Genomic DNA, 26,817 nt, shown 5'->3' on the forward strand with positions numbered 1-26,817 from the left:
TTTCCACCTCTGGTTTTCATCTAACTTCTCTATTCCATCCGTTTTCCAGTTTCTGTGCACCCAGGGGAAGCTAGAAAGGCTCGCTGCTTTTTAGTTTCCAGTTCTTAGTTGACATGCACCTTCTCTGAGGGAACACTTTGAGTAGAATTTGCATTTCCCTGATGATAGTCTTCTAGTTCAGATTTGCTTTTTTTCTTTTGCCTTTACTGCAAAACCTCATACATATTATTTCAAAAGCCTGTCTGGTGAAGGAATGTGAACCCATGTGGAGTGAGCTGAGCCCATGCCAAGCATGCTTCAGGTGGGAAAGCTATGGTATATCAGTATATCTGTTATTTCAGATCCTAAAGCAGTAGGGAATTCAAGTCTCAGTAGTTCTGGTCAATTATAGAGGTTTATGCAGAATAATTCTTTTGAATTTGCTTTTTTACTGCAGGTATTTGAAATCACTAGTAATTTTTTTTTCCCACATATAAAACAATTACTCACTTTTATTGCTGCCTTTCTAGTTTGTCCATGATATTTTTTGTTCAGTGTCTGTTGGAGTTCTGTAGTGGTGAAGAGCAAATATGCAGACTTGTTGTACTGTGGTCTGGATTTCAGTTGGGAAACCAGACAGAGCAGATGTCTAAAGTGAAGCAGGTCTGTGACCCAGAAACACCCCGGATCCTCCTTGGGCCTGACTTTTTGTTTATGTATTCTCATTTAGCCTTACTCTCTGGTGTCTTATGAGCTCTTTAGACTTCAAAGTGAGAAGATTCCTCAGTCTTTGTCATATTCTGGCCCCTAGCCCACAAACCCTTGGCTTCCTCTTATACAATTCAAAGGAAAATGTCTGCAGCTGAGGTGTTTCAGCTAAGACCTCTCTGGGACTCTGCGAGAAGATAGGACGGGGAGATGCTTACCCACCATTTTTTAAAAGGCAGTGTACCTTGTTTTCTACCAGAGGATATGAAACTGTCCTTTTGAGTGTTAAAAGATGTCTCCAGAATGCCTGTGTTGTAGGAGCTCAGAGAAAGTGCTAGTGTACTTCATATGCTTCTCCCTTGCTGAGCAGCAGGGTGTTACCTGTTCTGCCATATTGTCCCTATCCTTCCCCAGCAGGGATAGTGCAGGGGATGAGGATTCTCTTCTCTCTTGCACGTGAGAGAATGACAAAGGCAGGGATTTCTGGTAGCTTCTTGTAGCAAGTTTGATACTTGGAACTGGCACTAAAGTTAGCATTTGCAGAGCTCAACTTTCCAGCTGTCTTAAATTGAGCTAACCAAGGAAATAGGATATTTACAAGATAGGAGTCCAGAGTCTTTTAAATGTTAAGCCTTCTCTACTCAGCTCCTTCCTGATCTTCTATTCAAGTAGCGCGTTGCTCTCCATATAATCTCTTTAGTTTTAAAACAGAATAAACAAATGGCTTCCATGCGTAGGTTGAGGTGAGGGTGAATGTGAGCTTTAATAGTCCAGTGATGTTAGTAAAGAATGAGGAAAAGCTGCAAGGTTGGTTCTCTTTGAAAAGTGCCTCTAACTTGTAGCTTTCAGTGTGTATTTCAGGGAGTACTTAAATATAGTCCATACGGACCCTTTAGCAAGGTCTCAGTTTCCTCTTTTCCTAGCACACTAATGCGCTGTACATGTCCTGCCCACTGGAGAACCTGTTAAAGAATTGCCTACAGCTGGTGCTAGAGCTGCACTGTGTGTTCTCTTTAAAACAAGCTCCCCACCTTCTTTCATGCTGTCAGCGCTGCCCATGTCTTAGCTTTAGCTTTGGTGTTAGCTCTGTACCTTAAGTACACAATTTTCAAAGTTGTGCTACCAGGTTGACATATGATTTGCACCTTGAGCATAGCACTGATTTTTCGTATGAGCACAACAATGTGCTGTGTCTTTTCAAATACTCTTCTACAGCCTTTAGGTCAGGGGTATGTCCCCAGGGCTGTTCTGTGTTCTTTTGTGGATCAAAGTGGTCTTGGAGTTGTTCCAGCTTCACCTCTACAAAGGTATATTTCAGTCTTCTCCCAGCGTGCATCTGTGAGCCATTCTAAACTCCCTCTTTTCTCACTTCTGCCCTTTCTTGTCCTGGTAAATTCTCGCTTTGAGTAAATTCCCTCTATGCTTGGAGGGATGGTAGCTGCCTGGAGGATGGGAGGTGTGTGCTGAAAGTCATGTTGGCCCTCACCCAATCCCTGCAAGAGTGTCATTTCTGATTACTGTTGCAAAACTACAAGAATTCATTAAATGTGAGTTACTAAATGTGTTTTTTTAAAAAACTTTAATTTTGCCTCTTAAAGTATACTGCTACATCAGAGGTGAAAGAGCATTAAAAGAATAGGGATAGTTACCTGGGTGGGAAGCTCCCTGAATGCTAAAATGGAAATGAATGAAGAATATCCTATGCTTTGTATCTGTTCCCTTCTTGTTTGTCAGAAGATGAAACACCTGATTGCTGTAAGAGAATTAAGCACAGAAGGAGACATTGGCAGGTCTATTTGGAAAGGTAGCGCTGATTCTCAGAAGCTGTATTACTGAAGACTTTTGAACTGTTCAAGTCACATTATTCAGTCTCGGTTTGTATTCCTCAGCGCCGATGTCTTGGCAGGGCAGGTGTAGAATTGGGGTCTGTTCATGCTGTGGTGTTTTCAATGGAACTGAAATCACAAAACCTGTTTACAGCAACAACATGCTCTGTGTGCAGACTCCTGGAACTGTGTAAGGCGTAAACATGCTAGTTTGGTTTTCTGGGGGGCTAGGACAGGTCCCAAAGCAATGTGTTGGGATCATTGTGGTGTGTGGAAATGTGACTATCCTACCACACCCCAGCCAATAAACATTTGCTGTCATGGTGTACCACACGGACTTAAAGCCTTGGGTTGCAGTCATTCATGATCTTTGCATGGTGTGAGTGTACCCTTTTTCTTTTATTTATGCTCTCTGGGGTCCTTACTTGTAGTGTGAACTGGGAGGAAGGGAGGGAAGCTTCCTTTGCTTTTAGGCATTAAAGTCTCAGTATGAAATGTAAATGAAATGTAATAGACAGAATTTTATGCAAAGAAATTCCTGAGTGGAGGTTGATTAGTCAGAGTGATGGACTGTAAGGATAAGTCTAAAATGTGAAACAGAGGAGTTACTGTAGGGTTTGGTGCCTTCAAAGAGAAGAAAGTTGCAGTAAGTAAAATGGGAGTTAGTGAGTTGACACATTAAGTGCATTCTCTACAGAAACAGACAGAACATCAGTTTTCTTTCTTTCTTTTTTTTTTTTTGTGTTGTAAAAATATTAGGCAAAAAATAGATATGAGATGGGGAAACCAAGTATCCTCTCCTGGCAGGTGAGCTAGAGACAGAGATTTGAGGAAGGTGATCAGGTTGCCATTAGTAGTTTATCCTTGAGATCAGGATGAGGTTGATGGAGAATATGGTTTGAGTGGAAGTTTAAATAATATGCATTAAAAAATGAGTAATATGAGCAGATGAGAAGAGTTGCTGAACTAGAGGAGGAGGAAACTAATTCTACTGGAGTCTGAGGACAGATCACACTTCCAGGATTTGGTCATGAGAAGATAAGTGAATAAACTGTACAATCTAACATTAACTTCATCATGCTACTTGGTTAAAAATGCTGACTCTGAGTACTTTAATATGGGTTCCCTCACTGTGTTCGTGGTCACACAGGGCTGTGTTGGTCCTGCAAGTCTTCAAGATTTGCTGGAGCAAATAGTCTAGTTCAGCCACGTGTTCTTAATTGAACAGGATAATGTTTTTGACAATGTCAGTTGTCCTTTCCTGAAAAATGACTGAGGGAATACTGATGGGATTACCGATGTAATTTGTTTTGTTAATTCTGGTGAGATTCCACTGTGATGCAACAGGATGCTTGGGAGTTTGTAGCCTTGTGAGTCCTCTATATTTGCCCACACAGTGCCGGAGGCACCCTATTAGTTTTGCTTACTGCTTATACTAGATTTTGCATTTGGGTGTGAGGTTTCTTATTTGCAAGATTATTTTGCCAATGTGTGGTGGTTTATACATTTCACTATTCTCCCTGCTTCAATCTTCCATGTACTGTTTGGATGTACAAGGTTGGAAAAACTCTGTGCCTGGGTTGGGCTGTACTGTGGAGTCTACACACTCTCAGTTCTGTTTGTCCATAGACAGCAATGGCAATAGCAGCCATCACAGCCATGCTGAAGGAGGGTTCTTTTTTGACAGCTGCTTGTTCTGGCTAGCAAACAAACGCAGCTTTCATCTATTAAGCAGATCATTAGTTCATAACACAACATTGCTATAGTCTGAGTAAACTAATATTCTAAGTGGGCACAGTTAATGGATCTGGATGAGAATTTGAAACTCTCTTCCCCTCAGGGTGAGTATAACTGAGTGGATGGCCCCGGTTCTATCCTGAGGAGATGAGTTCCTGCTTCATTTTTTTTTTCTCTTTATTGACAAACACTTCTGGGATGCTGGTCTTTTTATTTTTTTTACACTCTTGCACAAGGGGACTTCAGAAACTTCCTCAGAAACCAAGCTCTTTGAACAAGGCTCAAAAAGCAGGTACTGGTGGTGTTCATTAAGGCATTTCAGAATGCAATACAGTGACCAGTGAATGCTGCATGGAAGTCAAATTTGCTAGAAAATCTTGGTACTGAGAGCTGAGAGATACCTCATTGTTCATGTTTTTTCTGCAGCCCAGCTCCATATTCCTCATTCAATTTTAAGTCTTGTGCAACCTTTCAGACCGACAGCTTCTTTAGTTACACATACTGTTGTTGTTTCTAGTTGTTTTTTACTGCATATTCCAAAATTCAGCTTCCAGGCTTCAATCTTAGTGCTTGATACCTTCTTCATGACACACATACATCAGCCAGTGCTAGCTATAATTGTCATCCATGTTTTGTTTAAGGCTGCTGTAAGCACATGGACTCTGCTGAGCCTTCTGAATTTGTGCAGTGTCTCAGCCATCTTTGCGGATCTGGTGAGGTGAGAGAACTTTTTCCAAATGTTTTTTTTTTCCTAGTTTTTGGACAACATACACCTGTTTAAGTATCTCTTCTGGATGGGTGGATAGTCTGTCTTCATTTGTTCTTCTGACTGGAAAGCAGGAGGCTTGCAAAGTTATGCTGTCAAGTGGCCAGCCTTCCTGATTTTGGAAGCTGTCAACCAATGTTTTTTTCATGCAACAGGAGAAAGAGGCCTGCAGTTCTATCCTGCAGAACCATAGAGACAGTGAATGTGGTGAGTGGTAAACCAGAAAGAGATGAGTGCCTCTTTGGAGATCTCACTATTCCTTTAGGGATGAGCAGGTTGCCCAGAGAGGTGGTGGATGCCCCATCCCGGGAGACACTGAAGGTCAGACTGGATGGGGCTCTGAGCACCTGATGGAGCTGTGAGCATCTCTGTTCATTGCAGGAGAGTTGAACTAGGTGATCCCTTCTAACTCAAATGATTTTATGACACAAAGCTGGAGTCCGTGTCATCCAGGAAAGTGAGCTTCTTCAGCTTCTGCTGGATCATGGCTTCTTAGAGGCAGGGATCAAATGGGACAGTCTCCATTGCAGCATAGCTCTGCTCTTTGTGTATGGAAATAGGGCTTCAGGAGCCAACAGGTTGGTTGTTAACTTACTGTGTCTCATATTGCCCCCTATTATTTTTTTTCTGCCATTCATCATCATTGGTTAGTTCCAGTGCTTGTTTCTTCTGGGCACGTCTCTTGCTGCAGAAGAGTACAAGGAAATAGAACTTGTTCTGGATAGTTATGCTCTTTCCTCAGGCTTCTGACCATGTAGCTAACCTGAGTGCTTTAAACATTAGATTGATGTCTGCTTCAGTTACTATGCCTTGACCTTCCCCTCCCAAACTGCATTTTTAGTATTTCTATCATGGTTGGAAAAACTTCTTTTTCTTCTATTTAATGCAGTCTACAATTATAAAGAATTAGTGGCTGTGACATCTCAGAAGTAAAGCTGTGTGTGAAGGTGAAATGCACAAGACAGGGTACCTGAGCAATTGGCTGGCATTGCAAATTCCTGGCTATTGAGAAAAGAGTCCTCTGAGGGCTGCTCTGTACTGCACGTATTTTCCTGTCTTTGGAATTATGTGCAATCTGCAGCTTTTCGCCTCTAGATAAGAAGCCTGTTCTCAGGAGTTCGGTATGTTCTTCTTGGAGATGTCATACAGTATTGTCATTCTAGCTTTTAAAAGGGAAGGAAGCCCAGGCTTTGCAAGAGGTGGAGATGAGGCTCTTTTAACCTCCTTGGACTTGTCCTGGCTTTCGGGGTGTAACTGTAGAATGCATTTTGTGATTACAATCTGAAGGTCTGCTTATAGTTTGGAAGCTGTTGTGGAAAGAGTGTTCTAGGGAAAAGTGGCTGCAGAAGGAATTTTCAGTTCTTGTCCTTCCTCCAAGATGATTTCTGGACTAAAGTGGGTAGAGACAGTATTTCTGTATGGCCAAGGAAGAAAGGCCAATTTTAATCTCATGGCAGAATGTGGAAAGATTTGGAGCTGTCCTTAAGGAGGTTTGTAACACTATAATGTTTCACCCTGGCACTCGGGGGAAAAAAAGGACAAAGGGTGAAAGCTGTCGTGTAATCATCAGGACTGCTTTGAGGTGATTGAGTTACAGCATAAAATGTTCCTCCTTTGCTGTCAGTTTGCTGTTTGTCTGCTCTGTAACAGTAACCCACTTAAAATTGGTGCGGCCCTTTTTGAAGTTATTTTAAACCCCCAGCAATGTATACAGATACCGTAACCTTGGAGAAAAGCACCTCTGAGGAGTGCTTTTGCTTCTGCCCTTTCAGACGCATGGAAAGTGCCAAAGTGCATTTCAAGGATGTTAAACTAGGAACCTCTGGGTTAGGGTTAGGTCCTGGGTTATGGTTTCAGAGCGTGACTGATATAGGAGCAGTTCTGTTTCATTAGACTTTAATATGGATTATAGTTCTCTGTTGACTTTAAAGATTCCCACGGGCTCCTTTGGGGCCTGGTTATGTTAGAATATGTGCCCTGGCAATTTTGGAGAGAGTTCTTCCACTACCCAATTCCTTTCTTGCTTTTTGTCAGCACAGAGCAGTTGCTCCATCAGGAACTGACTTTAAGGTTCCTGTTTCAAACTCTAAACAGAATGAGTTGAACTCATCTGTGTAAGAGTGCAGACAGCTCGTAGCAACTCAGAACAAAAAACAGAGGTAGGGTGAGCTGGGAGTTGGATGAAGGATTCTGCTCAGTATTGCTGAGACTTGTTTTTTCTCTGAATACAGATGTACTGGTGATGAGTCCTGAAAAATGAGTGTTAGGAAAACCTCTGCATTGTGCTACCATGGTTTTCCCCTATTTCATAGTAATTGCTTGAATTATACACAAAGTCAGGGCTCTACAAGCTGTTCTTGCAATGAGTCACTTGGAAGATGAAAGATACACATGGAAAGGACAAGCTGGTGAAAAGAGATGGCAGAACGAGGGGAACATGTGAAATAGCATGGGAAGTTTGTTCCATAGCCTAGTTCATGCACAAAGTTATTCCAATAAAGCACATCAAAATTAGAACAGATAAGTTTACAATATTGGTGCGTAGTTAGCTCCTTGTCATAATAGAACTAGAAGAACTATTTAGAGTTGAGGGAAGGAGGAAGAGAGTATCTGAAGTATTTCTTGTTTCCTACACCAGGCAACATAAATGCCAAAAAGGAGACTGAATTTCTTCAATTCATGATGCCTCTCTCATGGTTCAGAAAAAAATAGTGACTATTCCAAAATAGTTAGGAAGCTTCTCATCTTATTTTGAACTATGATAGACGTGTTCCAAAGAGTGACAGTTGGTATTGTGCAAATATTAAAGCAAGAAAGTTAATGCATTTCAAACATCAGTTCTGTATCTGGCTTGTGAAGCTTTTGAGTGGTTCTGCAAAACAGCTTTTTTTGTCAGTTTGCAAGGAAAAGCTGAAGTGGAACCTTCAATTATTTTATATCTTAGATGAGGACTTACAATTACTTTTAATTGTGGGCATTAAATGATTTTTCGTAAGCAAGGTGACAGTGACCTCACATGACATCCCAAGATTTTGAACTGATGGCATGCTTCAGAAACACATGGAGTTCTCCATAACTGCTTTGGTCTTTCTGGTGTACTTTAATAAATATTTGTTATAAAGTAAGGGATTCAAAAGCAATCTGCATGTTCCCTGACTTAAACTGTTTTTCTGATGGTTTCTTACTGATTCTGTTTCAGATGCATCCACTCGGACTGTGTAATAGCAATGATGAGGAAGACCTGTATGAATATGGCTGGGTAGGAGTGGTGAAGCTGGAACAGCCTGAGCTGGAACCAAAGCCATGCCTCACTGTTTTAGGAAAGGTAAGGAGCTATGTGGGCTATATGGATTGAACGGTTTGGGGTAAATACTGCTTTTATCTGTTCTTTGGAAGTTTCTTTCTGAGAAAAATCAATATGGAGTAAAATGAGACCTCTAGTAGTGTGTGAAGTATTCCCATTTTGCCTGTTTCTGCACTTGGTGCCTCAGGGAAAGAATGTCCTCTCTCAGTTAGGAGGTGGCGATGGCAAAATGAGCACATGGCCCATTTTGTGCTGTGTAGGACTCTAATGAAGCCCTGCAAAAGCTAACAGCAGTGGTATTGGAGTAGAAGCAGAGTGAATGGCCAGTGTGATAGTGGCTCAATCAAATAAAGCTTATCAAATATTATCAAAAGTAGTTAAAGTGAAAGCTTCTTACTGTTCTTAGGTAAGTTTTCTCAGAAGGCATATTAATTCGATTTTTTTCAGGGAAGGAGAATCCTCAACCCTTCAGGAGACTGCTTGCTGTAATTGAGGATAGGTATTGCTACTAACAAGTGAATCTCAGTATCTCAATCAGAGATGCAAATTTTCATCTCTGTAGTCTCCCTTTGGAATCCTTGGGCCTCTGGAATCTAAATTCCTTGAAAATCGTTGCCCTTTGTTTTATGGTAGTAGAAGAGGTTATTGTGTGTGTTTGTGTGGTAAAATGCATGCATATATGAAAGAGCAAATGATAAATTTATGCTGAGTAGCAAAAGAAAAACTGATGTAAGTAAGATCCCCTGGGAAGCTTGGAGTACTGTGAAGTAGAATGTAGAGAATACTTGAAGGCTGTCTGCAGTGCTAAATTCCATGGCACACATCTGGTACGAAGATATGTTTCCTATTGTTGATTTTTCTTTAATTGTGATGGTTGTTAGTAAGACCCTGGCCTGTGTTTCTTAGTAGCTTTGCCTGAGTTTATCCATCTGCTAAATGGGATTGGTAAATGTACAGAACTTAATGTGTCCATTTCCGTACAGATTTGAATTGTTCATCTTTCTTTGTCAGATGTGTGTGTTGTAATGAAAGCACAAGAGGTTTTTTTTTGGGGGGGGAATCATCTTCTGCTAGAGTGCCTGTGAAAACTGGGCTCTGATGGGGAAGAGGTGTGTGTGGCAGCCGTGATTTAGCGCTGCCTTTGATCACAGTGCAGCCCTGTTTGAGGCAATGCTGCGTGCAGGCGAAGCAAAGGCCTGGGTTTTACTGATCTCATGAGCTCCTGAATTGGGCTGGGAGGGGAATGACAGACGAAGAAGAAAGCCTTGGAAATGAAAAGGAAACCTCGTGAACCCAGCAAGCATTATTGGCTGGATTTGCCTACCAGGCAGCCGCTCAGTTTCTGCCAGGCTAATTCTGCTCCAAGTCCCTCTCCCACACCACGTCCCCCTCTCTTTCCTTCTTTTAGACTTTTTGTTTTTCAGGCATGGCTGTAGTAACTGGTTCTCAGGCTGGGAACCCACTGAGCCTGTTGCCTAGGTCACTGGGAAGCTCTTCGTGCCATGTGCTTCAAAGGGAACCTTTCCCCTCCTAGGAATCCTGTCTTCTCTGCTGACAGCACAATGGCAATCCTTCCCCTTGGCCTGCCTTGCACACATGCTCTAGCAGTGTAGCTTTACTCTGGAGGAAGGGAAAAGCATTTCTGCCTACAAATTACCTGTTCTGTGCTTGCATCCACTATGCTGGGTGACACCACCTGTGCCAGCTGATCTGCAGTCCTCTTGTCTCTTGTTACTTTTGGGTTTAGGCCAGGTTGTATGGGGTCCTGGGCAGCCTGGGCTGATATTAAATAGGGAGGTTGGTGGCCCTGCATGTGTACGGGAGTCTTGAGATCCATGATGCTTGAGGTCCTTTCCAACCCGGACCGTTCAGAGATGATGCTGAAATTCAACTTAGGAGTGCCACTGCTCCTTTGTTTCAGTACAGTGTAGGCACTTGGAAAATAGTGAAGACTTGCTTAAAAGTTATAATTCTGCCCTCTTCTGCAGGCTTGAAGGTCCCCAGGGAGGGATTTTGTTTCTTATTTCTCTTTCAGGGCCTTCTGAAGGGACTCCTCTATATTAATAGGATATGTGTAATTGAGGATGTGCATCTGAGTAGAAGCTAACAAAGAGAGGATGTCCTCACTACTACAGCTTCCTGTTTTCTTCGGATCAAAGGAATCTGTAATAGAAGGAAATTCCTAACAGTTCCCCCAGTGTCCATTCACCTCTTATCTCTGTTTTAAGAGGTTGTTTACAAATACATTGACACAAACAATCAGCAGAATTTTGTTTTGCCACATCGTGATTATGAATGCGCTCCTTAAGTTGGGGACAAAATCCTCATGAGTTCAGTCTGTTAAACCATCTAATTGTGACTCCTAACCTTTTTTTTTTTTTTTTGTCTAATAGTTAGTTTAAATTTATAGATTCTTGTATGGTAATCAAATGTGAAATCACAGGGCTGTGTTGGTCAGTTTCTGAATAAAGAGTGATCTAAGGTTTGAGGAACTGCAGCAAGTGGGCCTGTGGGGAGTTCTGTTCTCACTTTGTGAATGTGCATAAATTAATTGCCTGGCTTCTATTTAACTTGTGCAATACTTTTATCCAAGAATATTGTAAATCTCACTGTGAGCTCGAGCACATCTGCAGTAACTATGGGAGCGTGCATGCTTGTCTTGTTCAAACGCAGTCCTGTTTAGTTCTCTGTCCTAACAATGATGTTCCTTAGTGAAGCTTTTGGTATAAGCCTTGGGGGGAAAAGGGGAGATTCTGCAATGCATTTGCAAGTCATATTTTTATGGGAGTCAAAAATGCTCTAATGTGTGCTGATTAAATCAACATACCTGGATGAGCAAGTAATCAGCTGATACATGTCCTTCCTTATAAACTGTCAAAAATGCCTCTAAAGAAGTGTCCTTCTGAAATCAAACCTTTTGCAGCAGTAATGGTTAGTTGCAGAAAATTAAGCCGGAGGAGTGCTCTGTTTGATTTCCATCCTGCTTTTCTGTTGTGTGAACTGTGACTTGAGTGAATCTTAACTGAATGAATCCCTTCTCAGATAGGGTGGGTTGTGCTCTAAGTGCATAGAGTAACTCTATCACATATACTTTATAAATAGTTTTCCTTGCTAAGTTACTTTCTCCTACAAATCCATTTCCAAAAAAAAAAGTTCAAACTGTTTTGAGTTTTCATGTAAAAAGAACCTTGAATTATATCACGCTCATTTCTGAAGTATTAGCGGTATCTTTGCTTTCTTTAAAAGGTGGTTTTGATCCTTTTCATTTGCAGCAAATGAAATGAAGGAAGGCAAATTAAATGAAATAACTTTTATCTTGATATTCATAGTCTAAATTAAGCATACAGTTGTATGTTTAAATTAGAGTTACAGGGATTACATAAGCTTACCTTTTGTTTCTGTACAATATTAACAGCTCTTATTTTATCAAACTAGGATATCAAGTTTGGGTAACTTATATAAATGGATTCAACTAAATTGCAGAAATGTATGTAGAATAAGATCTGAAATTATGATACATGTTTGCAGATATTGATAAGTTTCCCAGACTTTGCTTGTTCAGATGTTTTTTAACTGGTCACGGTAATTAGCTCCAGTGATGTCATGCTGCCCATGATGGTCCCTGTGTGTCTGCAGTAGAAGATACTGCCACTTCAGGAGAACTTGCATCCTTTGAATTAGCTGACCCTATGGTAGCTATTCCATGATGTGGGGACCATTGCTGCCTTCTGTTTGTCTGTTTCTTCTCTGCCAATCTATTTTAAACTATAGAGTCTCAGAATGTAAGGTAAAGGTTTTGATTGATCTTGAGAAGCAACTAGCAGAATGGGTGACCTTCAAGCCTTTATTTCAGTTTGTTTGCTTGTCTGTGTGGCTACGTGAAGGCTTGTATTAGCAGGGTGGGGTCCAATGGAGGTAGGAAGGAAACTACAGCAAATGTGCTTTCTTATGGCAGTGTTGGTCTGACTGCACGTCAATTTACAGATTAAGGAAAGTTGTTCCTCAGTAGAAACTTAATCTTGGTTATTTTGAGCTCCCATTGATGTTCATTGACTCTTCTGAATATCTACAGAGACCAGCCATGGACATGAGCACATGAGGGGTGAGTGGTACACTTCAGCTGTGGCAACAGCAATGTGGAAGACAGCCATGTTCCAGACAGCCATGCAGATGTTTAGAAGTGAGACATGCAGGCTCATGTTCATTGCTGGTGAAAGCACAAAGCTAATGGTGGTGACTGTGTTGAAAATGTAGTAGTTTTGTAGCTGAGAATTTGCTTTATCAAATGCTTTTATTGTACTATTTTTGTTTATTGTAGTTTTCGTGGAAATAAATAGGAGGCATTATTTTTGCAGCAACCTGCTTATGATACTCAGGACACCTGAAAAGTTAATATCCATTTTAAACAACAACAAAACATTTTCTGTAATTGTATTTGAAGTGATGGATGCTGTTATTTGTGCAAGTAATTTTGGTCTTATTCATCTTCTGACATTCTTCTTTCTTCTCTAGTGCTAGCAGTGTGATGAGACCTCAACAGCATCTAGACATAAAGATTTCTGGCATTCCATGTACAAAATATATTCTATATACATATATATACAAAACTGTATAGATAAGATCAGAAGAGAGGATAATATCTTTATTCAGGAAGACTTGAATCTTCATAATGACAGGTACCGAAGTGATCCTCTTAGTCTTCCCGATATGGACAAATGTTTATTTATGAGGAAGAAAAAAAATCACTTTAAAGCAAAACACATTTGACAAAAGCTCAGGGCACTTCTGTTACTCTCTCCTTGCCTTTCCTTCCATCCTCCACAGTCCACATTCTTAACACCGAGCCTATTTTAACAGACTAAAAAAGGAATTTGAATTGGAAAGAAAAAGGAAAAAATACTGCATGTAGGCGTGTTTGGCAGCAGAGAGCATGGAGAAACGTGTAGGAGCAAAAATGGGGACTGGGCTTGAAGCAGCAGTCTCATCACTACAACTGAAGTCTTGAGTTCCAAGTTTCTCATGTTCCTTCTCTTTAAACTGTCTCTTCTGTGCTTAGTTTGCACCTTTAATTTCAGCAGTGGTTTTAAGAAAGAAGGGAAAAAATTGAGAATGGGTAAGAACTGTCGAGTGAGACAATGAAGTTTTTGAGATAATGGAAATGTTTGTGTTGTGTATGGATCATATGGTGAAAGATGTAGAGGGAAGAGAAGAGTTGGGCCAAAGCCAAAGAGGGGCTCACACCAAGCAGTGGGTGAACAAGGGCTGGGATAGGTCGTGTAGTTATGAAGTAGATCTGTCAGTCTTTGGTTCTAGGGGGTGGCTGTTTCTATTAGCCAGCAATCTGTTATTGCATTATTTAATAGCTTCCTTTTCATGTTCACTGTGCATTGTTATGAAAAGCAACAGCTATTCATGAAGAAAGGCTGTCTCTGATGCTTTCCCCCTCTGGGCACTCCTTAGGTCTGCTATTGTTGGATTGATTACTTCACATAAGTGTCCACTTCTAGAGTTGAGTCCTCAGCAGTCCTCACCACCACCCTTGCTCCTCTCTAACCAACTGAAACACAGCTGCCTTTATCGTCAGCTAAAGAAGCAGCTGTTGTTGCACAACATATGTTACTGAAGTTTTTGCTCAGTCAGAACTCTCAGTGAAATTAATGGAAATTCAGGCTGAGTAAGGACTAAAAGCGTAAGGAACAACATAAAACATTTACGTGTTATCATTATTTTTAAGTCTCTCGAGTACTTAGACCCTCATGATTCTCCACTCTTTGTGAGCCTCTCTAACACAGACTTTGTGCTAATTTATATGCAGAATCTACCTATAGAATGATAAGTAACATGCAGTTGCACATGCACTGGAAGAACTACAGAAATAGAGCTAGAAGCAGTAAAGTAAATGATCGTTCAGGTGCAGCTATTTTGGAGCAGAGATAAGTACAGAAGGCTGACAGGCAGAATGGATAAATGGGTCAGAAAGTGAAGAAAATAGGGAGCAGACATGGAGGCAGGGGATGGAATTCTGTAGGACTTCATAGATGAGTGACGTGCCTAATTTCAGTGCATGAGAGACAGGAGGCTTTGTAAGAAATTGGAGAACTGGGGAATGTAACCAGAGCTGCATGAGAGGGACTCTGATATTCAGAGTAAAAGATGGGCAGATGTAATAAGCAGTGGTAATAAAGATATTGCATATATAAAGAGGGGATGTTTTGCAGAAGTTTTTGCAAGATTGAAAGAGAGGAAAGAGAAAAAGTTGATGTAACAAAACATGCTTCACATCCTGTTTCTCTGTGATAACTTTCCAGAATCTATTTCTCTGCTCTGAACGTGTCTCCATGATTGCCAGGTAGATAATATATGGAGGTGGCTGGTTGAATGACAATTTGCTGTTTATACCAAGTTCAAGGAATCAATTCCTTACAGGGCAAGCATCAATTTGTGCTGCACACTCAAAAAAAAAAAAGAAAAAAAATTAAATATGAAAGGGGCTTTTTGGTCAATGTAGGGAGCACTGAAGCCATTTGCAGTTCTGGTGGGTTATTTCTTGGAGATCAGAATTGGGTGTATTTGTGAAATGAGTTCTTCAGATAATTAGGCATATATTATCAACTTCTGTTTAGCTATTGCCTTAGATGTGCTCACAGTGACTTTGAGACTAAATCTATTAAAAACATCAAAAGCTTGTATATATTCTACTGCATTTATGTCTCAGTTGTGGCCTATCAGTGTTGTAATTGGTAAGCCCAGACAATGCATCACAGACATTCAGTTTTTCAAAGTACTCTAATGACTTGGTTGGCTTTGGATAGGAAAAAAGGACAGACCATAGCCAGAGGATCCAAGTAGCAAACTTTTTAAGGGAGGAGGAAGTGAAGCTGTTTTCCTATGGGCATGGAATGCATAGACTCTTGAGTCCATGAATGGTGTCGAAACTCCCAGAGGGTCTGGACCCTTCAGCTGACTGTAAGGGACTAATGAGCCTGCCTGGCTGTTTATGGGCTGTGGTTAACCTCTTGCAAGTTAGGATTTCCTGTCGCCAGCAATGGGCTGTGACCGCCAGCACCACAGTGTTAATGATGAGGTAGGGGCTGATGAATGGCTGGACTCCAGACAGCAGCCTTCACTGGCAAAGAATCAAGTGGCCAGAGGGAGAAAAACACTGATGTCTACAAGAGAAATAATGCAAACTCCAGAACCTATAATTCCCATGTTTAAAAAAAGAAAGGGAGAAAGAAACTGGGGACAAATTCAAACCGAGTGAAGCTTTTATCTCTGCTTTTTGAATAGAAGATTGTTTTTCAGCAAAACTGGCTGCAAAAGCCAGGCCAGTTAAAACAATATGCAGGCTGCTTGCCTCCAAGTAACCAGAAATTGTTGGCTTGGAGTAGGCTGCTCTGAGGAGCCAACCTGCTGGGAGACGTTATCCAAGCAACGGCCTGAATGTAATTCCTCCCGCTGTGGAATGGCTCTTTGGCAAATGAAGACCCTAATTAAAGATGGAAGGGTTTCTATTTTGTTTTTCTTTAATCCTTACCCTGAGGCCTCAGCAATACAGCCATGTCGCTGCTTGTGTGGAGAGAAGTTTCCAGTTTTCCTTTGTAATAAGAATCCTCTACCTTCTTTATTCCACTTTTTTTTTTTTTAAAGAAGTAACAAACTAACAACAAGGGCCCACCACAGTATGGGACCTTGAAACGAATCTAATTCTAAACCAGGAACTGCTATCAGAAGGACAGTCCATGTCATCTTTTCTTAGCCAGCCCACAAAAAGTTGCTACATAAATTGGAGTACTGGGGTGGGCCATTCATCCTTCTACTACTGAGCTTATTACCCAGGCTGACTCTTTCTGAGGAAGAAGACACAAGTTTGAAGATCTCAATGAGGCACCAGCAGTATTCTACTGGACACCAAGAGAGTTTTACAATGAGTCCCTTTGTTCTTTCAGGGACTGAAGTCCTGTACTCGGAGTTGCATGCTTATTCTGTACTGGTGGATGCAGATTCTCCTCCCTGACAAAGGTGACAGAAGCTCCAGGGAAATATGCTGCAGCATTTTGACTCTAATAGATGTGGAAGTGAAAATACTTTTGCTGCTTGACAGCTCACCTTGGCTTCTATGAGATCTGTCTGACCATACTTGCACAGACTATATGCAGCTATGTAATAATACAGAGAGCACTGCTTCTCTCTCTGTTGAGACTTGGATCTACTGTTTTACCACCTCACATGATGATTGTGTTATCTCTGGAATATCCTTGTTTATGGTAGAGCTCAGCCTATGGATGAAGGGCAGCTGCTTGAGGTTGAGGCCAAACAAGACAGAATGACACAAAGCAGAAGACACTGCCTTTTCCATTCCTATTATATTCTTACTTTTGAAGATGGATACGTAACCCAAATTGACCTTAATCACTCAGTCTTTTGCGCTTAGGCTTGCTTTCATTTCTTTACAATACTTCTGGTGAGCTGTAGTCACATTCTACCTTGTCTCTCTTTCCTGTTAGAGGATAGCAATATGATACTGAGAGGCACAAAGCTCTTCAGCTTTTCGAATTCTGGTTGCTGTAGATGTGTCAGCATATCTTTGATAGGCTACTGCAAATGCCTCAGGCCTGTTCTCTACTCTTGACATTATTTGATCTGAGCTGAATCTGTTTGAAATTTCAGCTCTTTCCTAAAATACAGCAATATTTAGCTAAAGTTCTGGATCAGGAACCACAACTCCAAGTTGTGATGTTGAGAAGAACTTTCCACCATAAGATCTAAAGCATGTTTCTCAGAAAGATTGAATTTCCTCATTGAATTGACTGAGAGTGGATGGAATTCCTGCAGGAATTAAGAATTTCAAAAACTTTGTGATAAGGAAAAAATCTTCTGAATTTGAGACTTGAAAAACTGAGTATTTTCTTTTGTGTGTGCATGCTGATTCCTAATTTTAAATTGATATTCTATTAGAGCACATTTCAGCCTCTGTGATTAGGAAGAGATCAAATGAAATAGGTAGGCAGTTAAGAAATAAATAAAACAGAGGGAAGTAGCTTAGAAGCTGTAGAGGTGAATGAAATAACGAGTGTTTTGGTTCCTAAACAGCAGTGAATAGAATACAAGTCGTTCATTTATCATTTTTGTGTCCATGACCTTGTTGTGTTCAAGTGACATTCAAGTCACTTGGATGTGACCTGCCTGGGAGTTGCGCTTGCTCCAAGTGTGAGATCTGACAGTTTATATCCACGTGACTGTAGTTATGCAAGTATTCTGATCTTCAAAAATGTGGCATGGAGCACAAGAACCATAACTCAGCCCTCAGAATGTTGGCTTTAAGTGAGTTGGAGATCTGTGCAGATGCTGGGCATATGAAGGCAAGTTTGGGAAACAGAAAGCTGATGTGATTGCACAAACATTTGACTGATAGTCTTCAAAATTTACATGAGCTTATCTTAATAAATTTGGATTATTAGGTGGTGGTATAACCTGGCATTCAGCAAAACTTTTTAAGAAATGAAGTTCTTAAAGTAATGGCTGTATTACGAAATCTAACTTGACATCAAAGAAACCATTCTATGGTTCTATGATTCCGTGATTTACTGAATTTAGTTTGCTCTATCTTTGCATTGTAGATAACTAGAAAAAGTTACTTTATATTACTATACAGTTTCAGAAATGAACACATCTTGTGACTATTATATTTTGGGGGTTGCTTGTCTGCAGGAATTCTCATGTCCTGAAGGGTTATAAAATGTAACAAGATTTCTGAATGACCATTCATTAATTGGTTAGTTGTCATGAATGCTTCTTGCTGAGCCACTGTTACATAGTACAAGACCTTGCGCTCCCCCAGTGCTCTCTTCCAGTGCTCACCCTTCTTTCTGCAACTGACCTCTTCTCATAGCACGGAGAGTTGGCCTGCACTTGGATTGTAGTAGCAGAAGGCAGGATTTGGGGAACGGAGTCCCTTAAATGCAGTGTATCACAATCAGTAGGTTTGGCTGTATTCAGGATTAAATGAATGCCCTGTTCATGGTGGTTGTGTTTTTTTTTTTTTCACTCTGTCTAGACTATGAACTAATAGCAGTATTTCTCCCTAACCCCAGAGAGCAAAGGCTCTTGTGGTTTTTTTTCTTCTTAGTTTTAACTGAGAGCTACTTAGCACTGAGTGGTATGGATCTATGGATCACATTGGAAGCATGGAATGGTTGGGGAGGGAAGGTACCCTCAAAGGCCATCTGTTCCTACTGCCTGCAGTGCACAGGGACACCCACAGCTCCAGCAGTGCTTGTGGCTGTCTGCAGGGATGGGGCACCACCACTTCTCTGGGCACCCTGTGCCAAATGTGATTATATAGCGTATGGGTATATGGTCATCTTTTCAGACCTGAAATACATAATGTTTTTAATAGTGATAGTATTTTTAAATATAGATGCAGTTTTGCACTTTCGGTATTGCTTCTTTGATAAAGCAATTGTCATAATGCCACATATTGCAGTATCTGCAGGATACTTGTATTATAAAACCGATATCGAAGTGCCAGAGGTGCTAAATTGAGTATTGCTGACAGGAAGAAGTTCAGTGTTAGTGCAATCCTTTGGTGCTTTACTGTCTTGTTCTGATAGTGTTTGCTTTTGCAGACAGAAATCTGAAAGCTCCTTTTTCTTTATCTGAAAACAAGGTTTGAAATGGCATCCTGCTCATGCTTTGCTGAACTCAGTGTTTCTGGAAATACTGGGGAATTGTACATTAACAGGGCTGAGGCATCAGTTGGTTAATTTGTAACTTTTCTTCCTTTTCTCCTTCCAGTGGCCTGGCTTTCTAACTATGGTTGTGGCTCAAGGGGCAAGGTGCTTTTGATGAATGTCAGAGCCTGATAGCAGCGTAGGAGGGGGGATACAAGGGATGACCTGCATTGTACAGATACAGTTAACGTTCTCTGTAGCTCTGAGAGGAAAAAGATTTGGGAGTTTGTTGTAATTAAAAAGTATATTTGACACAATGCTGTGGGGTTTGTGCAAGATTGGCAGTGATAAGCAGAGCACAGCGGTCTGTTATGGCAGAACATCTTTCTTTGCTTGTGGCTGATGTTCTATGCTTCTCAAGAAAAATGGGTTTTATTATTAGTTTAAGTGATACTATTCCTACTGTTGAAAATCAAATGCTATGTCTTTGTTCTCAAATCTCTGCTTTTTCAGTATGCTTATAGCTGCTATCTGCGCAGTGGGGCATGCAGTTCATGCCCCCTGCTGAGTTTGATAGAGTTCTTCAAGCTGCAAGATGAAACCTGCATCTCTTGCAGTCAAAATTGCTGAAATCCATGACCGCTCCAGAGGAATAAATCAAGACACTGGACCTTCTCATAAAAAATCATGTTCCTTGGAGTCATGGCACAGGCAAATGGATTGCTGCTGAGTGTTGATTACATGTTACCAGTATGCTGTGTGAGAAGCTGGCTGACTTCTTCAGAGGACCAAAGATAGCTGATGATAGAATCAGCTACAAAAGGATTCAACCTCATGCAGCTTGTGTAATCCCACTCTTTTGGCAGATTAATGACCGCTGAGTCCACAGTGTGGAGAGTTCTGACATGGAATATTGGGTTTGATGGGCTGGGTTAAAGTAGAAGATATGCCTCAAGTTCAATAAATCTTAGTTCATAGAGAAAACAAGAGGGAAAAACCTCAAAAGCTGACAGAAGAAGTGCAGGTTTGGTTAGGCTGGCACAGTTATCAACTAAATGAGAATGTATAAACCAGTTCTCCTGATGGCTCTATTTACTTAGAGCAAATATATTATCGTATTTTCTGCTGCCTGCCCCCACTCCAGAAGGAGATATATTTTAAAACGAAAAGGAGAAGAAAAAGCCCCAGTCATACTTAGTACAGCTGTGCAATGAGGCCCTGCTGATAGCATATACTGGGCACCTGATGGAACAGTTAGGTAGCTTGCTAAAAGCAGCTTACTGGCATTTGTACTGTATTAGCACCTAAACCATTGCTTAATCCTTCCGCCTTTATCTTCAGCATTTCTTTTCTCCAAGAGAATAAATCAGCTCCTTCACATACCTCATACTACAGATATAACTAATAGTTCGTACTTACAGTGCACTGAGTTTTAGAACCAAATTCATGCAGTTGGATATGTAGAGGCTCATCTAGAAAGACAGGCACATAGTTCTAAATGTAAGAGTATTTGTGAGGCTAAAGTACTAGCAGTAAGTTATGTGGCTTCATACAGGTAGCAGATACTTCTGAACATCCTTTTCTCTCATCAGTTTGTCAGTTTTATCTAGGAATTTAGCTTAAAAAAAAATATATTTTGTTGATAGCTCTCCATGCAAATGAAAATGCTATGGAAACAGATGAATCCTATATGATGTTTGCAATAATTTTTAAAAAGCCTTTAAAATGTATAATAAACACACTGAATCCTTTTGTTTCTGTAGATCTTTCAGCAGAAGTTTCATAAAGTTAGAGGCTGGTGATGTTTAAGGGATTGAGGAAAAGCAAATTCAAAGGTGCTCTAGAATCATCTATGTCCAACATTCAATTATGGGGTAAAAAAAAGTCTGCCTTTTATCTGAATAAACTCTAATGCAGAACTGACCTTTTTCTGACTTTTTTTTTTTTTTCCTTTTAAGAGAACTCCTAGGTCCTTGTCTTCCTTGTTGGACATCTTATTTCCAGCCCATTCACGTTAACTAACCACTATGCTTTGTTTTGTGGTATTTCTAATGCACAAAACATAGTAGATTTTAACAGCTTGTTTTCTTTCTGGATTTTTTGAGGGGAAAACTCAACTACCTTGCTTGATTGTTCCATGCCTGGTTTATGATTAACTGAAATATACTTAAAGCGTTTTTAACCTGTTGTGTACTGTGTCACACACAAAGCAAAATAATCCAATAGAAACTGCTGTGGAGATTGGAAAATACAAATCTCAAGCAGGATTATTGCTAACGAAATTCTATTAGTTCTTTAATCAAGATGAGTAGAGATTTGTGCAGTTCTAAGGTGAATTTTTTTTTGCGTGTGTCAGGGAGCAAAGAAGTCACAGCACTTGAAGCCAATGCAGAAAACGTTAGTTGAAATGGATTCTGTATCTGTATATAGGTAAAATCAGTATATGAGACAAAGTTAGAAAGAGCAGAGGGCTGGATACCTCTCCTGTGACAAAAGGCTGAGGGAGCTGGGGTTCAGCCTGGAGCAGAGAAAGCTCCAGGGAGACCTTGTTGCTACCAAAGATAGAGAGACTACTTATGAGGGACTGTAGTAACAAGACAAGGTATAAGAGCTTTAAACTAAAAGAGGAGATTTAGATTAGATATTAGGATGAAGTTCTTCTAATAAAGATGACAGCAGGCTGCCTAAAGGAGCTGTGGATGTCTCATTCAAGGCCAGGCTGGATGGGGCTTTGGACAACCTGATCTGGTGGGAGGTATCTGCCCACGGCGGTGGATTGGAGCTGGTTGGAACCAATCAATGGTTCTGTGTTGGAGTAGTGCTTACCGTATTTGCTGATGTGATCATTGCAATACGTTGCTGCGAACTTTTCAGAGCAGTTATGGACTGAAATTCTCTATGCATCCTTTGCTACCTTTGTTCTCTGTGTTGCTTAGATAAACTTTAAACATACATATCGTGCCTCATCAGGTGTTTCCCTTCACCTGTGTAACCACAATGTTATCATGCTCTGCATGGACCTCTTCCTGTTCTTTTGCCCTTCACGCAACTTTAAAGATTTGTTCCTCTCCTCTCATTATGCTTCTGCATGACCAGTCTGTTATCTGCATCCACTGAAAGCACTGCTTGTGGCTCTGTTTTCTCTTTGGCTTGTTTGCATGAAGCTGGGAATGGGTTATGACTCGTGTTACATGAAAGCCACCCTTTGAGCAACACACCAAGAACCTGCTTCATCGTCATACATTTCAGCCAGTGAAAGAGGGTTGTTAAAGAAGAGAGCTACCTACAGAATGGCTGGGGTTGGAGGGACCCCTGGATGCCATCTGGTCCATCCCCTGCTTAAGCAAGGACACCCATTGCCCAAGAGTGTCCCAGAAACTTTTCTCCAAGGATGAAGATACTGTAACTAACTTTTCCAGGCAACCTCTGTTAACTGTGTTTCCTGAGGTCCAGATGGAATAGAAAAATAAGCTTGTTATGGGAAAGTTAGCTAATTCTGCTCATGTCTACACAGGCACATGCTTAAATACCAAAAAATAAAGGAAACAAAGGATTGAGTGCGTTATCCAGAGAATAGATTCAGCTGTACACCCTAGTTTCTGTTTCCAGAGTGGAATCACCTTCCTATTGTTATAGTTAATGTTGACTTACTGTTTCATCTTTGTACTTGAGGACAAAGTAATTTTGGAGTTGCCAGTAGTGAGCTTCCTGAAAATTGTTGTCATCTCCAGTCTTCCTGCTCTCAACGAGCGGTTTTTGCACAGTTGGGCCTAATGTTTGCACATGTCAGGCAGTTAGCTGTTGATGTGCGCAGAAGATACAAAAGCTTCCCTGTAGCATCAGTCAGGATCACAGACCCATAGAATGGCTTGAGTCCAAAGGGACCCCCAAAGACCATCTGTTCCCACTGGCTGCAGTGCACAGGGACACCCGCAGCTCCAGCAGTGCTCACAGCCCCGTCCCCTGAGCGTGGCTGTGTGCAGGGATGGGCACCACCACCTCTCTGGGCACCCCGTGTAGTGCCTCACCAGGAGGATGTGGGAGCACTCTTCAGAAAGAGTAAAAGTTAAAATAGTGATGATTCTACATGGTAGCCTTGTCAAGCAAATGGGTCAGAGCCCACTGTTCTATAGCGTAGGCTTTTGAACTCGAAATGTGAAGAAGAACTGGAAGGTGACTGTCATTATGAACAAAGAGTAACTATTTAAATTACTGAAAGTATATCACTGTTTTGTGGTTTTTTTTTTTTTTTTTTTATTGTTCCTTGCAAAAGAGGAAGAACGTTGTGATGCAGTAATGTCATTTATTTTAAACCATTGAAGGAAAATAATCTCAGAAACTTTGATGCCTGGCTTCTTTACTGCTTTCTGCTAATTGCATGGAAATTGAATTGGGGAAATACATGTTTGACCTTGGAGTTGTGAAGGTAAAGCAGACAGCAATACAACTTCTGTTCCTCTCTCCCAACTGGTGTGTCTCTCTTTGATCTAGATTTTGGCTGCTTTGCTCAGAAAAATGTGTTTAGGGAGCAGTCTTTAAAGGGTTGAATAGCCTAATATGGAAAAAGTCACATGCCTATTATAGACCGGGATCATTTTAATTGGGACTTGTGTTGGCTGTATTATTTTGAGCTGCCCTGATTGTTAGGGAGCAGATAGGATATTTTCAAAGATGTTTTAGCTTTAATTACCCTACGGGTTTGGGGATCAGAGGACGGCAGGGTGTCCCTGCAGCCTAGCCCTGAGATTTTTGGGGCTGTGGGTGCACGGTGGGCCCCTAGTTTGCTCCCCTCCAGCCCATAGGAAGGAGAACAGGAGATGAGAGAAGCGGCTGCGCTCAGGCCTCAGCCTGCTCACACTCGTTTGCTTCTCAACAGAGCGCTGTGGTTTTAAAAACGAGTTTTAGGGGAGGAGGAGGAGGAGGAGGAAGGGGGAGCGGCGAGGAGCGGCAGGCTGTGTGGTGTGTTTGTGGCTGCTCTCTGATCTCTTGCCAGCGAAACCTGGAAGGTCAGGCCGGGCTGCCGCCAAGCGGCGGAGCTGGAGCCGCAGAGCGCTGGAGCGGGCACTGCTGTGGTGCTGCTTCCTGAGGCACGTGTGAGGGGTGGGAACCCCCTGAAATCTGTGTGCTGTGGAACTGGTCTCATTGTGGAGACCTGCCTTGGTGAAGCTGTGCTGGTTGTCGCCTCTCATGTGCTTTAGCGTAGCTTCCAGGAAGATCTGTGCTGTGATCTTTCTTGGCACAGAGATGAGGCTAGCAGGTTGGTAGGTCCCTGGGTTGTCCTTTCTACCCTTCCTAAAAATGAGTGTGACACGGCCTTTTTTCCAGTCACCGGGGCCCGCCGTGACTTTTCAAATATCGTTGGGAATGACTTGGTGACTGTGTGAGCCAATAACCTCAGTACTCTGGGATGCATCTCCTTGGGACCCATAGACTTATGGATGTTCAGTTTCCTCTCGTGGTCGTGAACCTTACAGTAGGAATGTTATTGCTGTCCCATCTCCCACCTTCTGAGCCACCTGGTGCAGATTGCCCAGAGATGTAGTGGATGCCCCATCACTCATCCATCTGGGGGGACACCCAAGGTCAGGGGACAAGGCTCTGAGCACCTGGTGGGGCTGTGGGAGTTCCTCTTCACCGTAGGGGAGAGGGACCAGATGGCCTTTAAAGATTCCTTCTGACTCAATTCTAATTTCAATCTTCCATGGTAGTAAAAAATCAAAATAATCCTGTGACATATCATTATTAATTTTCAATGTATTGGCTTGACACTCAAGTGTTAGTGGGATTAAATAAAACTTGCTGGGTGTAAGTGTCGGGAGGGACAAAAATTCAGGTAGAATGATAAGGGAAACTCTCCTGATAGGTACAATATTACTGTTGAGTAGCCTTATAGAAAATGTTTCCAGTTTTATTACTTGGGATTCTTTCCAGTTATCTTATACTGATTAATATTGAGACATGGGAAAGAATGTTATCGTCTCCAGCATGAATTTTGAACCCAGTTGGTACTTTTAATTTCTAACATAGGATGGCTGAGGTTGGAGGGGACCTTAAAGATCACCCAGCTCCATCCTTATGGGACTGTGTCCACTCCCCCAGCTCAGGCTGCCCAGGACCCATCCATGGCCTTGGCCATCTCCAGGGATGGGACACCTACAACTACTTTGGATAACCTGTTCCAGCACCTCACCACCGTCTGGGTAACAATCCTCTTCCTAACATCTATAACCTCAATCTCCCCTCCCTTTTTTAAACCTATTCCCCCTTGTCCTTTCACATCTGATTTTGCAGTATAGAGTAAAAAATACAGATTGCATCTCGTTCACGGGAATTTAATGAGTTGCTGTGCCGTAAACTGCTCATTTGGTGTGTTTGCAAATGAAGAATTTTTCTGAACCGACCTCTAAATCCTTTTTAAGAATATTTCCAGAGATCAAAGTGCCTCGCTTGTTGGCTGACCGTTCTGAAAGAACAGCCTAAATACCCTGAACGGTTCTACATATGCTGCATGTTTGTAAAAGATGCCTCTTAGGGAAACAGGGATGAGTTTTCACCTCAGGGCCACATCCCTTCAGTGGAGAATGTGTACTAAATTCCTTTTAACTTTTCTTCCCCAACAGCTACTAGTGATTAGCCAGGTGTGCTGACTTCAAAGAGGACAAATACCTGCTGCTCTGAGAAAGAGACTCCGTCTGGGTGTTGGTTTCCTTCATGTGCTGTCTGATGGACTTTGTTAGTTTTAAAATAAAAATGAAATAGCAGAATAGAAAAAAGAAAACTACCTGAAGACGTTCAAATTCACAGTTTTGTTCTGGCCAGCAGTCATCTTAGGGTCTGAAAGTCACAGGATATGGGGGAATGGCTTTAAACTAAAACAGGGAAGGATGAGGTTGAATGTTAGGAAGAAATTCTGTACTCAGTGGGTGATGAGACCCTGGCACTGCTGCCCAGAGCTGTGGGTGCCCCATCCCTGGAGGTTGGATGGGGCTCTGGGCAGTCTGAGCTGGTGGGGGGCACCCAGCCCATGGCGGGGGTTGGGGCTGGATCATCTCTAAGGTCCCCTCATTCTGTGTTAAAGCACTGTGTGATGTTTCATAATCCACAACTTTTGGGTGCTTCGTTTGTATCTCAGGTTCAAGCTTTGCCAGTCTCTCTGCAGAGCCGGTGTCCTCTTGTTTAGTCTGTGATGGTGGAGGAAATAATGGAGAAATAATGCTTTGCTGTCTGCATCCACCAAAGGTAGAAGCAGATTTGAGAAGCTTCTGCCAATGATTGCTCTATGGAGCCACTGAGCATCTCTTGAGTGAAATGTGGAGAGGCACAGTGGCAGAAACAGATAACACTGTCTTAGCCTAGATGGTTAAAGCACTCTTTTATCTATCCTAGAGAATTTTAATATGTTCTAATTATTATTACTTTTTTTCACTGTTGGTAACTCCAGCTTTGGAGCTATTAGTTAAAAGCTTCACATTTAAACAGCTCTGATGCTGAAACATTATATGCTACAGTTCTGACCTCCAGTGGCCAGAAAGAGCAGTGTTCTCTGAGGACTGAAAAAATCAGGCACTTTGTACACAGATTGATACCAAGAGCTTGTTATGGCCAAGGACACTTACAGATCATAAAGAAGCTGGTCTGCCTTTATTTTCTACTCTAGTGAACTTGCATCTCACCCCAAATCACATGGTATGCTGTTTTTGATAGTGCTGCCAAGTAGTATGGAAGGGGGAAAAATAAAAATATTATATTTAAAATCTTTGAAGGGTCTTAATGACGTATGAATTTATTTTAAAGCTTGAAGAAGGAGTTTCAGTGGGAAAAGAT

The 26,817-nt window shown here is 41.5% G+C and overlaps 1 protein-coding gene across 7 annotated transcripts in view; it reads left to right on the plus strand.

Annotated features, from left to right (window-relative positions):
• The window catches only part of ZNRF3 (zinc and ring finger 3), a 79,871-nt gene that overhangs the window by 42,201 nt on the left and 10,853 nt on the right, over window positions 1–26,817 (plus strand). For all 7 annotated transcript variants that reach the window (XM_085238244.1, XM_085238245.1, XM_085238246.1 and 4 more), the window contains one exon: window positions 8,216–8,341. In XM_085238244.1, coding sequence (XP_085094370.1) covers window positions 8,216–8,341 — 126 coding nt within the window. The remainder of the gene's footprint in view (window positions 1–8,215; window positions 8,342–26,817) is intronic.

This window comes from Meleagris gallopavo, chromosome 17 (genome assembly GCF_905368555.1).
Source record: "Meleagris gallopavo chromosome 17, MGAL_WU_HG_1.1, whole genome shotgun sequence".
Lineage (NCBI taxonomy): Eukaryota > Metazoa > Chordata > Aves > Galliformes > Phasianidae > Meleagris > Meleagris gallopavo.